Source organism: Triplophysa rosa, linkage group LG4 (assembly GCF_024868665.1).
Source record: "Triplophysa rosa linkage group LG4, Trosa_1v2, whole genome shotgun sequence".
Taxonomy (NCBI): domain Eukaryota; kingdom Metazoa; phylum Chordata; class Actinopteri; order Cypriniformes; family Nemacheilidae; genus Triplophysa; species Triplophysa rosa.
Genome location: NC_079893.1, coordinates 21,685,406 through 21,699,618, shown reverse-complemented (window position 1 = coordinate 21,699,618; position 14,213 = coordinate 21,685,406). Strand labels below are relative to the sequence as shown.

The 14,213-nt window shown below is 50.2% G+C and overlaps 1 protein-coding gene across 4 annotated transcripts in view; it reads left to right on the top strand.

Annotated features, from left to right (window-relative positions):
* Positions 1–14,213, top strand: part of glra3 (glycine receptor, alpha 3) — a 152,739-nt gene that overhangs the window by 103,979 nt on the left and 34,547 nt on the right. For 3 of the 4 annotated variants that reach the window (XM_057332478.1, XM_057332476.1, XM_057332477.1), the window contains exon 3: positions 333–400. The exons of the other annotated variant lie outside the window; for it this stretch is intronic. In XM_057332478.1, the coding sequence (XP_057188461.1) occupies positions 333–400 (68 nt within the window). The remainder of the gene's footprint in view (positions 1–332; positions 401–14,213) is intronic. 4 annotated transcript variants of the gene reach the window in all.

The following is a 14,213-nucleotide window of genomic DNA, read 5'->3' as shown; positions in this document are numbered from 1 at the left end:
TGAACAGTCCTGTCCTCCCCCAAGAACCTCATTTGAAGTCCAGGGGAGAGTATACGAATCTGTCCTGGTCAGTGATGAAGGTGTTGAGAATAGGACAGTTGGCCAGACTTGTTGGTGCCTGGTCGCAGTACTGCTGAGAGGTTACTGTGTTTTACGATCACAGATGGTAAACTTTTATCCGACCATACCCTACACTATTCACTTTCATTGCATGGGAAAAATTCAGATTAAGACTTTCAGCAAAGAAACATAATAAATATTTCACATGTGACAATCACTGCACACAACCAATTGTACTATTTGTGTGACTGCTCTGCTTCTTCTTTGTCCAGGACCACCTGTGAATGTATCATGCAACATATTCATTAACAGTTTTGGCTCCATCGCTGAGACAACTATGGTATGTATTTACAGTCTAGAGATGATGCATGAGTTTCCATGTATACTGTATATCCAAAATGCCACTTAGCTGTGTAAACCCATTATAAATCACTGCAGTAATATCATCACAGTGTTGATTGTTTCTACGGGGTATAATTATTGCATGAATAGGCCGTCATTAAAATACAGTTAAAGCCTAATGGACATGGTATAGCAGACATTAAGAGAGGTTGTTCTTCGCACAAAGAGAACGTTTCTGCTCTCGTGCACGTCCTACCACATCTAAATCTAGATTATGAACAAGACCTTAGGATGCTGTTAATTGTCCGGCAGCTAAAAATGTCAAATGGGACACAAACGTGTTTCTGTGCTTCTAGGGAGTCATTCAGTCATATTACGTTTTCCAACATGATGGATTAATGAGCACGTTAATGTCAGGGTATGTCAGAATCCAAATGCAGAAAGCACTTTAACTCAAAAGTCTTTATTTAACAAAGAAAAACCCACGAGGGGGGAAACAGCAACAAAACGTCTTGGTTACGGATGTAACCTCGGTTCCCTGATGGAGGGAACGAGACGTTGTGTCGAACCGACAGAATGGGGTTTGTCTTGAGAACCTATCATCTTCTGAGTATTTAGAAAAGGCCAATGAAAATTGGCGAATGAAATTTGCATGCCGGGCTCCTCCCCGGATGTCCGGGTATAAGAGGGAAGCCGGCGTGCTCATTCATTCACCTTTTGTTTGAGGAGCCTAAAGCATCCTCCCCCGACCGCTGGGGTGGGCGGCCAGTGTTGTGGCATGAGGGACACAACGTCTCGTTCCCTCCATCAGGGAACCGAGGTTACATCCGTAACCAAGACGTTCCCTTTCTGTCGGTCTCTCGACGTTGTGTCGAACCGACAGAATGGGGTTCCTATGGAAAACGCCACAGCACTGAGCCGCGTCACAATCTCTGCGGAGCGACGTTGACTGGCCTGGGCGAGTCAGACGAACACGCTAACGCGAAATTATGACCTTCCAGTGGAGAGGAAGGGGGACCCAGAGCTTTCCACAAAAAGTTGGGAAGCCCCCTAACGCCGGCCGTCACGGGCGGAGGCCTGATTCTCTAAATGGCGAGAAGCCGCCCGGCACCGTACGGGCCACTGGGTAAGCATTATTCCCCCCTGGGGGGGAAAAACGCTGCAGAGGCCACTACCTACCGTAGGGAGGAATTAGTGGAGACACCACATGGTCTCACCATCAGGGGAGAACTCATGGGAGGAATGTGCGGACTGCAGGAGTTAACCGCAAGGTGGGAGTCCACCTGGGGAGGTCATGGGTTGCCAAGGTGGGAACCATTCATGAGGATACATCAGACGGAACAGCCCACGGAGGGGGGGTTACCACGTCTGGAGCACTAGGTCCGGTTAGAGCTATGTGGGAGATAACTCAACTGTTCCCCGGCCTAAGGGGGCAGGGCTGCTCTGCCCAGCCTGTCCCCTGGAAGGGTGCTTAGTGATGGATGGAATGCCTGTTCTTTACCCGAGGGGAAAGAAGTGAGGCGGGATCGCCACTGCTCCCCCCGGAGGGGGAAGGGCTTCCGCAGGCGTACGCCCTACCGGCTGCCGGTCCCACACCTTGCCAGGATGCGGGCTGACACCGGTTCCGCGCGTAGGTATTAGAACCTCACGGAGTTGTTGGGCATAGCCCAACCCGCAGCTCTGCAGATGTCTGCCAGAGAGGCGCCCTGAGCCAGTGCCCATGAGGGGTGTGCCTCACTCCCAACGGGCAGGGGCGAATAGAGATCGGTATGCCCTAACGAGGGCATCCACGATCCAGTGCGCCAGCCTCTGTTTGGAGACAGCCCTCCTGCTGACCTCCGAAACAGACAAAGAGCTGCTCAGAGCTTCTGGGCTCTGCGTGCGGTCCAAGTAGAGGCGCCGTGCGCGTACTGGACAAAACACGGATAGGTTGGGTCTTCCTCCCCGGTGGGGAGCGCCTGCAGGTTCACCACCTGGTCTCTCGGGAGAGTGGTGGGAACCTTGGGCACGTAGCCGGGGCGGGGTCTCAAGATAACGTGAGAATCCCGGCCCCGAGTTCTAGGCAATCTGTGGACACGGAGGGTGCTTGTAGATCCCCTACCCTCTTGGAGGTGAGCGCCATGCGGAAAGCCGTCTTTATCAAGACTGAGAAAGAGCGGCAACCCCGAGAGGCTCGAAGGGGGCGGGGCCTCTTGAGGCCCGCCACCTAGGTCGCAAGAGGGTACGGAGCGCGGATAAGGTGGTCACCCTCTCGCGCCCCTTAGGAACCTAATGACCAGGTCGTGCTGTCCCAGAGGCTACCCAGCACTCGGGTCATGATGAGCGGCCGTAGCGGCTACATACATTCCCAGTGTGGAGGGGGAGAGGTTACTCCCCCGTCTCTCTTGAGGACGGGACAGCTCGTACCCGACCGAGCAACTCCGCGGGTCTTCTCGCCGAGAAGAGCACCAGGACGAGAAGAGGCGCCACCTATGGGCGTATAGCCGCCCAGTGGCCGAAGCCCTAGCCTGAGTGACGTCCCAACCGGACCGGGGGTGGGTCACTCAGGATCTCCTCGTCCCGTCCAGACATGGAGACCAGGTTTTGCCTGGGATGCCGTAACGTGCCCCTTCCCCTGGGGAAGCTGTCCGCCAGGGGGAGCGGCCAGGGGGAGTTGTTGTCAGAGCCTCAGCTCCGAGAACCAAGTTCTGGTTAGGCCGAAGGGGCGTAACTAGTACCACTTGATGCTCCTCTTCCCTGGCCTTGCACAGGCCCTGTGCAATGAGGCTCACTGGGGGGAAGCGTACTTCCGCTTGTCCCGCGGCCAGCTGTGCGCAAGGGCATCCGTGCCGAGGGTCCTCGGACAGGGAGTACTCAAGCGGACAATGGGAGGAGTTCGGGGAGGCAACAGGACCACCTGTGCCTGGCCAAACTGCCCCCAAATGAGCCGGCTGCGCGGGGAGGGAGTCACCACTCTCCGCAAGGTGTCAACTGACGAGAGAGCACATCGGCTTTCTGGTTCAGGATGCCCGGGATGTGAGTGGCTCGCAGGGAGCTGATCACCTGCTGACTCCAGAGGAGGAGGCGTCGGGCGAGTCATGTTAGCTGCTGTGAGTGAAGAATACGCCACAGCAGCTGTGCTGTCCGACCGGACCAGCACGTGCTTCCCTGCACGAGAGGAAGATCCTCAATGCAAGTAGCACAACCCACAACTCTAGGCAGTTGAATGCCAACGCAGGTGGGGGTCCGTCCACCGCCCCGACACTGCTCGCCCGTTGCACACGGCACCCCTTAGGGTGTGTCGGCAGAAAAGCATGTGACCAACGCCTGCTGCCGGTGTGCCACGCTCTCCAAGGAACTTGACTCTGCCGCCAGTGTTGGAGCAGTCGTATATGCATCGACCCGAGGGGGGGCCACCCCCGCCGAGGATGCCATGAATCCCAGGAGCCTCTTGTTACAGTGGGACCGCTGACTGTCTGATCTCAGGCAGTTCAACACTGACCGGGCGCGCTAGTCCTCGCGCCCCCCTCCCTGGGGGTGAGCGGGGCCGCTCGTGAGGACAGAGTCGAGTTCCATACCGAGAAAGAGGACGCTCTGCCCGGGGAGAGCTTGCTCTTATCTCAGTTGACCTGTGGCCCCACCGATCTAGGTGCTGGAGCACCAGGTCCCTGTGTGTACATCACAGATCTCGAGAGTGTGCCCAAACTTGAGCCAGTCGTCGAGATAGTTAGTACCCGTACACCTCCTTCCCAACGGGGAAGGAGGGCGGCTTCTACGACCTTCGTAAAGACTCGTGGAGACAGGGACAGACAGAAGGGGAGGACCCTGTACTGATATGCCCGTCCCTCGAACGCGAACCATCGGAACGGCCGATGTCGAGGGAGGATCGAGACATGAAAGTACGCGTCCTTCAGGTCGATTGCCATGAACGCGTCCTTCAGGTCGATTGCCATGATCCTGGCATCCTGACGGACGCCAGGATGCGCTTCTGCGTGACCATCCTGAAAGGCAGCTAGTGTAGGTGCCTGTTCAGAACACACAGACCCAAGATAGGGCGCAGCCCTCCGCCTTTCTTAGGGACAATGAAGTACGGGCTGTAAAACCCGCTGAACACCTCGGCCGGTGGGACGGGCTCGATCGCTCCCTTCACCAGAAGGGAGGCGACCTCCGCCCGAAGTACGGGGGCATCCCTGCCTCTGCCTGAGGTAAAAGGACGTCCCGGAACTTGGGCGGACGTGTAGCGACTGAATCGCGTAGCCGAGACGGATCGTCTTCCTCAGCCCGCCTGACAGTCTGGGGGCTCCCAGAACTGTGACAGGGGACTAGAGGTTGATCTGCTTCATCGCCCCCGCGGAGGGTGGTTCGATGGCTAGCAGTACGGATTCCTTGCCAGGGGAGGCCCCCCGGGGAGGAGATCGGCTCTGCCATATTTCCTGCCTGGCGACTGCGCAGCTCAACGCACTGTCTGACTGAGAGTGCTGAGGGCTGGTGTTTATACTCGACATTGCGCTTTGCCATGACGCAACGTCGAGTTTGCCGTTCACCGTCGTGCAGAGGGTGAGAGCGGCTGAGGTAACCCAGAGAGAGAGGAACTCTCCTTTTTGAGAGTAAGTGGGCGCTAGCCCCCCGGAGGGGGCCAGCAGATGGAGGGACGGGGCAGGAACCGTCCCTATCCGACCTACCAGCGCTGTGGCTGGGGTCGGGCCCAATGGTAGCCTCGATCCCCCTGAGGTGATCCCATGACAGCCGCTGCCCGCGGCTGCTGATGGGGCGATGGTCTCCTCTTCGCTGTCTCCTCCAGGTCACTGGAGGGCGTTGAAGAGGACCAGGGCTGCTGGGAAGCAGACAGTGCACGGGACTCGACGGCCGAGGCGGCCGAGTTGCGGCACGGAGGACTGCTTTTTACTGTCGAGAACCCTCGACAGTAACACCAACCAGCCCCCCCTTGCGAGACGGGTACGTCGAGAAAGCGGACCTTCTCAGCGTTACTCATCTGCGCAAGTATTGGCCAGAGGAGTTTCTCATGGACCACAAGTGTGGACATCGTCCGACCCAGGGCCCGCGTGGTCACCTTGGTCGCCCGTAGAGCGAGGTCGGTGGCGGCGCGGAGTTCCTGCATAAGCGCTGGGTCGGTCTTACCCTCGTGGAGCTCTCTCAACGCCCTGGCCTGGCAGGAGCCATAGCGTGGAGAGAGGAGGCAGCTTGGTCCGCCGCAATGTAAGCTCTCGACACCAGAGATGCCGAGACACCACATGCTTTGGACGGGAGTCTAGGTCGAGCCCCCCCAGGTGGCCGCCACCTACGGGCACGAGTGCACCGCGGCGGCATACTCCACCTGGGGGACACCGACGTATCCTCCAGCTGTCTCAACCTCGAGGGAAGAGAGGGTGACAGAACTTTGTTTGACGTGAAACGTGCCGGGAAGGGGCGTTCCAGGTCTTACAAAGTTCCTCATGCACTTCCGGTAAACACGGCACTGGGGGCGGGCGCGGCTTGGAGCCGCGCTCAAACCCGAGGCGCCATGTAGCCAGCCGCGAGCGCCGGGAGAGGCAGTGCGGGCACTGCAACCCAACACTCACGGCGGCCCGGGAAAGCATGGCTGACATTTCGACGTCCGCTTCTTCCTGGGCTCGACCCCCCGAGGGAGGGAGCCCGAGGAATCGTCGGAGTCGGATGGCAGTACGTCACCCCCCGATGCTGCAAGAGACATCTCATCATCACGCATCGTGTCCGAATACGTGATTGAGGAATAAGACGGCGGACCGTCTCCTGGGGAACGGTCAGACGAGCGAGACGAGGTGTGAACGGTCCGTGAGCCCGTGGCTGGCGGATTATCGCTCACAGTAATCCTCATATCACCCTCGCTGCTTGCCATAGCGGACGGCAGGGCCGTAGTCCTGCCGCCACGGAACGGGGAGCAAACGAGGTGGTGGCTGAGTCCCGTGGGAACACAGCCACCTGTGACGCAACGTCTGAATCGTCACCGCCCGCAGTGCGGGCAGGACGTATCCACAACGTCTGCCCCAGCGTACTGGAAGCAGGCATTGTGTCCGTCCCCCTCCTCGATGAGTGTGTTGCACCCATGAGAACAGCGGGACAAGCCACGCTGGAGAAATTTGCTCTTTTAGAAAAGGAAATTTGCTCGAACACCTCCGGAACTGCCGAGACGCCCAGGGGAGAGTCACTGCAGGAAGGGACCGTCCGCTGTCCACGTCGTAGATTCCAGCAGAAAGAATGATCACCAAGATCGTAGAGAAGCTCATCAGATGCGTAGGCTCTGAAGAACAAAAGGTGAATGAATGAGCACGCCGGCTTCCCTCTTATACCCGGACATCCGGGGAGGAGCCCGGCATGCAAATTTCATTCGCCAATTTTCATTGGCCTTTTCTAAATACTCAGAAGATGATAGGTTCTCAAGACAAACCCCATTCTGTCGGTTCGACACAACGTCGAGAGACCGACAGAAAGGGAACTCAAGACTTAACTGAATTTTAAACTCAATCTCTTCAAAACCAACTTCTTGGCTTGGTAACAGGACACAGGACTGCATACAGGGAACACATCAAAATTCAACTTAGCAGCACAAGTCAATAAGCACAAGGGCATTATAAAGGGTGACAGAATGAGGGATAATTACAGTGGGCAGGTGAGGGTCATGAAACATTGGCGGGAAGCTTGACAAGGAAACGAGGGGGCGGGGTATAGACAGGGGACAGGAGAGCACATGGCACGAAGCAAAAAAACAATGGCCATGTGCTTCCACACAAAACACAACAAGCTGAAAAGACATGGCACTGTCACGACCCTGTCCACAAGACTTGAAAACTTGCAAGGAGGACAGGATCAGGACAGTTAAGCTTTAATTCAGAACGGTTTTTGGGCTGAATCTGATCTGTTCAAAGTAATGCATTCTGAAATGGTTTGGTTGTTCGCCAGAGGCTTAATGAATGTAATGATTTACACGGTTGATAACACAAAAGCTTTAAGCCTGGAAAAGGTTTAAAAGTTATTTGTGAAGAGTGTAATGCAAGTTAACACTGGGGGTTTACACATGCAGAGAGGGTGAACAACAGCCTTGAGGGTGAATTTTATTAAATGTGCAGTGAACTGACCGTTTTTACTGTTTTATACTATTGTCTGATGTCTACTTATGACGTTTGCATGGTTTTTACATTCATAAACATCAAAATCAACAAGTAATAGGCTCTTTTCTACCCTGGTTTTGAGGCCGGCTGGAGAAATGCTCGGTTTTTAAGGGCGGGCCACATAGAAGACTTGGAAGTAAACGCCCACTGCTATGATTGGATAGCAGCTTGCGTAGTTGACTTAGTTGGAGCCTTCTGTGAATTTGGTTAGACGTAATGTTACATAACATGATTTTACTCAAATTTACGGACTTATTTCCCGGATGTGATGGCAAGGCTTTGGGTATAGTTTGTATAGCCTACAGTTGCATGGTGTTTAGTGATATATCACCGTACATGTCAGCATTTAAGAACCGGACAGAAGATCACCGCGATCGTGGTTCTCAAATGTCATAGTTTTCATGATAAATAAACAAACGGTAGACTCCCGGCCAAAACGACAGTGTTGGCAGATATGGATATGACCTGGCACCAGAAATAAGATCAAAACACTTCAAAACAGTCTCCATTATTCGCAAACAGTGGATAAAACCTTGAAAAATGATACATGAGCCCGCCAAATCACAGATATGTCCCGATTACAATTATTACAAATGACTAGAGGTCCCCAGGTAATACTATCAGGGCATATCAAGCGATCTCTAACAAAGCAATAGTGATGCATAGTACAAATATGTTTTACTCACATAAGATTGCTGCACCATTCCTATCGGATCCAATATTGACAGCACAGCAATGCTTTTTAATTTTAGTCTCTCCGCAAAACCAAGCGTCGACCTGTAACTTGTTCAAGGAATCCGCGTTGAAATGAAGCTTAATTAACAAAGTTCGGGAGGAGCCTGAGCATATAATCAAGCCCGGCTGGTTCGACATCAGCAATCACGACACCTAGCCTATCAGCTCACTAGCCAGCATAAATATAGACCAAACGCTTACCTGCGCCATTCTCTCAGTTTATCAGCAACCCTCCACCACCCCGGCTCCTCTCCATGAACACCGAACATAGCAGGTTCCCCAGGGGGGTGAGTTCTGGGTTTCGGGCCAATTCCGAACTCGGGGCACTCGTCCCTAGCGGGGGGTAGTGTTCCAGGTTCAGTGGGAGCCGGCAAACTCGGAGCCTGCTCCACGGACAGCACGCCACATACGCAAACCTTTACACCCCTGCTATCGTTAATATCTGCATAGGTGAACTCGTGAACTGGTTCCGTGCAGCTTGTGTTCAGTACTGTCATGCATGAACCAGTGGGCAGGGCTCGAGTAGTCAATAACAGTTGTTATTTGAGTAACAAGGGCGTTTTCAGGTCTGACACTTACAGGATGTTCGCTTGACTACGATTCGTACGATACGATTATATTTCTGTCAGGACCACTGTCGTCAATTATTTAACGATAGCATATATTTAGTTTGGCGGAATGAAACTGTTCTGGGCAAACTCTTTCCCCGTCCATGCAGTCTTGCATGGACATAGCAGGAGCGCAGCAATACGTGTCCCACCACCTGGGGAACCAGAACAGTTCCTGATGCGTAACAGGATTAAATTAAAAGATCCGAAGATACAGGCAGATAAGGAGGAGATGGGGATGGAGGTGGGTTTTAAGTGCAACACGATTAAGCAGCTGATAAGCAGAAAAGAAATGCAACTTAAATAGGACGCAGTCTAGTGTGTGTTGTATGACTTTTGGTTAACGTTGATTAGCTGCACCTGATGTGATCAGCTGATGCAAGCTGAACTTGTCGTGATTCTGCCTCATCATGTCATGTCTTTCTTGGTTATGTGGCAGAATCACGGCTGGATCCCTTGTTATGTGTGGAGAGTCTTTTTTACCCTTTCGGTCTTCGATACTCTCTCTGGTCTTTGTCTGTGTTCCCACCCTTTTGTATCCCTCATTATTGCTTGTTGATTAGTTCATGTCTCACACCTGTTCCCTCTTGATTTCCTCCCCTTTATATAGTCCTCATGTTTCAATGTCCTGTGCTCAGTCATTGTATGTGTTCGCGTGTGATGTGCTTGTGTGCCCTTGCTTAATGGTGTCAGTACTATATCCTCTGTGGTCCTGGTTCCTCGTTTTCCTTTCCTTCCCTGCCTTGTCTTGTTCTGCGTATCGCTTATGAGTGAGTTTTGTTCGTTTATGATTTTAGTTCTCGTTTTTGTCCCCCTTGAGGGAAGTTTTTGTTTTCCCTTTTGTAAAGATTCTTTTGTTAATAGTGTTTGTTCCCCCACGTGGGTTCTTGTTTTGTTTTATTTTGTTAATAAACCATCCTTGTTAACCCCTTCATCCCCGCTGCCTGCAATTGGGTTCTCTTTCCCTGAGATTCATGACAGAACTCACGTGACCTGCCAGAACTAACGCTACGCTTGATTTCTGTCAGGACCACTGTCGTCAATTATTTAACGATAGCATATATATTTAGTTTGGCGGAATGAAACTGTTCTGGGCAAACTCTTTGCCCGTCCATGCAGCCTTGCATGGACATAGCAGGAGCGCAGCAATAAGTGTCCCCCAAAACAAAATTATTGCCACTAAAACAAAATCATTCCCCCAAACAAATAAGCATGTCTAAATAGCATAAAGAACGTGCCTCATTATGCAGACATTGGGTTAAACTAGCAGTACGGCTGGCAGGGGAAGCATGTACCCTGCCACAATTTGCACAAGTTGGGTGAGCAAGTTGTTAAGTGCCAAATGGGTTAAATTAGCTGTAGCTGTCAGAAGAAGCATACACCCTGCAAATAGCACTAGAGTTACATGAGACATTTTTGACGAGACGAATGGCTTAAACTAGCAGTTAGGCTGGCGGGGAACTGTACACGCTGAAACAAATAGCACCGGCGTTATGGGGCAGTTGTTAGCAAACCAAAAGTGTTAAACGAGCAGTAAACTGCCATGGGAAGCATACACCCTGTAACGAATAGCACCGGAGTTATAGGAGCAAGTTGTTAGCAAACAGAACAAGTTAAACGAGCAGTAAAGCTGGCGGGGGAAGCATACACTCTGCAACGAATTTCACAAGTGTTACATGAGCAAGTTGTTAACGAGCTGAATGGGTTAATCTAGCAGTAAAGCTGGCAAGGGAAGCGTACACCCATCAACAAATTGCACCAGTGTTACATGAGCAAGTTGTTAACGGTTAAACTAGCAGTAGCTGACAGGGGAAGCATTCGCCCTGCAACGATAGCACCGGAGTTACATGAGCAAGTGTTAACGAGCTGAAGGGTTAAACTACTGGTAAGCTGGCAGGGGAAGCGTACACCCTAGTCCCACATAGTCAGACCTTCATACTGAAATTTCTCGAAAGTGCACTATGGGTACCCGGATTATGCACTCATTCAACGAAAATATGGAGTGTGGAACTCTGGACACTTCACGCACTAACAGTCGCAGTTCGCTTATGTGGCAGAAGGGAGGCTGAGCTATCAGAACTGCTCGAAAAAATAAACAAAAAAAAAAATAATATTTGCTAAGCTTGACTTCAGTCAGCATTAAATTGAAGCATAAAATTACATTATTTGTACAATGTACAAATTGATTTCATTGACATGCATTGAGTTGTGAGATTGACGTCATTTACCCTCGTCTGTGAACCACGCACACTTCCGGTTAGTATTCCATTGGGATGATACTATTCTTCTTAAATGCATACACTATCAGCCCTTCTCGAAGTCCGGACATGGAGGAAATTCGATCCGGACCCGCCAAGTGCCGAACACGCATACACCCACACACGCATGCGCGCCACGCGCACAAACCAGTGTAGGGGGCCGATCACGTAGAAAGCGTTTATTGCTGTTATACGCGCCTTTTTTCAATTGTTTCAGTTGGCAGAGAGCCTTTTGCGCGTTGCTTATGCGCGCCGGGCGCCTCCCGTTTTTGCGGGCTTGCTGTGTTTAGTTTTCTTCAGGTAAAGAAATGTTGTCGGTACAGCCCCGCGAGCGCGTTGTTTTGCTTTGCCGAACGCAGCTCGTCTTTCTCTTGCTCTATCTGTGCAGCGACCGGCAGAACACAGCAGCACATTCAACTGACTGAACAAAACGCTGTTTCCAAAACTGTCACCGTTACAGACTGCCTGGGCAAATGAACATGAACATAGTTTGTCTGTAAATATTCGCATGTTTGTTGCACAGACGCCTTTGTGCTGCATGATTCACTAAAAGTTACACTTAAGTACCATTTCATGAACCGAAAATATATGTAAATGAGAACGGATTTTTTCATTTGTTGTATTAAAAGTAGTACTGTATCTAACAGTTAAGACAGTTTACGCAAGTACGACTAGACGCCATGAATATGATGATTAACATATGAAGAGTTGATTTGCTTAAAATAAAAAGCAAGCAAAAGCAAAAAAAAAAAAACTTGTTTACAAGAACAATGTTCAAATTCAAAATGTTCAAAAACAATGTTTTTTACTGGGCATTCGAATTAATATCGATGAAACTGCAATTCGGACCTTGAATGTAAACTTTGAGAACCCCTGCATAGTTTAAGTGCATAGCATGTCATTTGACGTGTCACTAGGTCTGGGAACTTCACTGCTTCTTTGGCCAAGGCCCGCCCAAGAGGCCATATAACTGACAGGTAAAGAACCCAATCACGTTTTGTTTTGTGCCACGTCACGTTTAGAGGCATGGAAATGTCCCCGCAGTATCAGACCGGTGTACATTCATGTGCGTGTCAAAGATAACCAGCAACAATGATTATCGTTTATGCAGTTAACCTAGAATACTTTTACGAATTAAGCGTTTAGTCGATCGTGAAGAGTTCCTATTGCAACCTTTTAAAAACCTTAGATCAGAAGGCTCGTGTTGTTCCCAGGCGGACCGTTAAAAACGCGACGCTCATGTCTCCCGGAAATCCTGTAAAATTCAGCCAATCAGATGACGATTTTGAACGTTCCGAAGTGTTCCCAAGAAAGTGTTCCTTGCATCAGATGTTTAGCCAACCGTAGGCTGTGCACATCCTGCAACAAAAGGCACTAGAGTGTTATGAGCAAATTGATAACGAGACGAATGGGTAAACTAGCAGTTAAGCTGGCAGGGGAAGCGTACACCCTGCAACAAATAGCACCAGAGATGAATGAGCAAGTGTTAACAAGCAGATAATACATTGTGACTGCATTGTATCATGTACAATTTTGGCTATATAGCTTACCTCTACATCAGCTCTCACTATCATGATCGCATACGATTAAAAGACTTACCTACCATGCTTGCAGAAGGATCACACGATTTACCTGAACACTTTTAAATTGTGTAACTCTCGACATCCATGAACTCGGCAAAGAACTCACTCCGTATGCGCCTCGTATATTAAATGTACGGTGTGGGAAATGTATCCCCTTACTTCTTTGGTTTATGTGACTGCTTGAAATGACTCGCGGAATTTTGAGAACCCAGCAAGCAAAGCGCAAACAGCAAGCACATGATGATAAACGCGATAATGAGAGTGTCACCCAAAGTTCACTATGGTGGATTCGCACGGTACGCGGCTATCGCGATTGTCTAGTTCATTTTCAAAGGAAAAACATGCTGTAAGCGGCAAAATGCGGGCAATTTCGTTGGCGGAGCGGATTCGATTCCACCGCTCATATGAAACACTGTTGTGACTTATTCTGCAAGCGTCTATGTGCCAATTACAATACATCCAGGGTGTATACTTACTTCTGGCTCGCAATGTCTGATACACGGTGTTCGTGTTGTGCAGACAAGAGATGTAGATCTCACACTTAATCACTGATCAGGCACGTCCTGCTCTTACATAGACTCTATAACGACTGCCAGAGTTATTTCGAGCCGTAAGCGGAACAACATGCAATGTATAGCTAAATGCATAAAACAGACAGTTCACTCTTGGAAATACCGTCATGTTTGCATTCTCCGGTGAGCTTAGTACGGTCAGCTCACTGCCGCTTGCTTAAAGGAACAGACGCCGAGAGAAAAGTACCCGTGCTGGCAGCGAGATCAACACTCGCGCACTGTAGTAGCAATGGTGGAGGTAAAGCTAAGATTATCCAACTGTCCATGATTGCAATAGCGCGTTGCATATCCGAATAACTAGTTATCATAGAGCGAAGTAGTTCGTAAACGAGGGCTTAAAACCCATGCTGCTTACATACACCTGGATGAGCAGCAACAGCGTGTTGCATATAACGTACAGGCAGAGGCGTATTAAGACCTCATGGTGCCCCTGGGCAACAGCATCAGAGGTGCCCCCCATCAACCCACCTACCCACACGCAAGAATCCACTCATTAAAAGATTTACATTTACATTTATGCATTTGGCAGACGCTTTTATCCAAAGCGACTTACATTGCTTTATCCTATACATTTATACATGTGCAATCCCTGGGATCGAACCCACAACCTTGCGTTGTTAACGCAATGCTCTTACCACTGAGCTCTTACCACTGACGTACAGGAAAGCTGATTTATTAAAAGATTTTATAAGAATAAAACTCAGCAATTTACAATATACTATTTTACAAGAATTACACATTAACATGACACTTTTGTAGAATAGAACACAAAAAACAACACTTTTCCATTAAGTATTTTTAACAGTTAGGTCTACTGTAGTTACATTTCAGGTTTTGATGTAGTGAAAAAAAATCACTAACATTTTTTTAACAGGTGTAAATGTTGTGCATGCCACAAAGTGGGGGTAAAGGGACACACACACACACACAC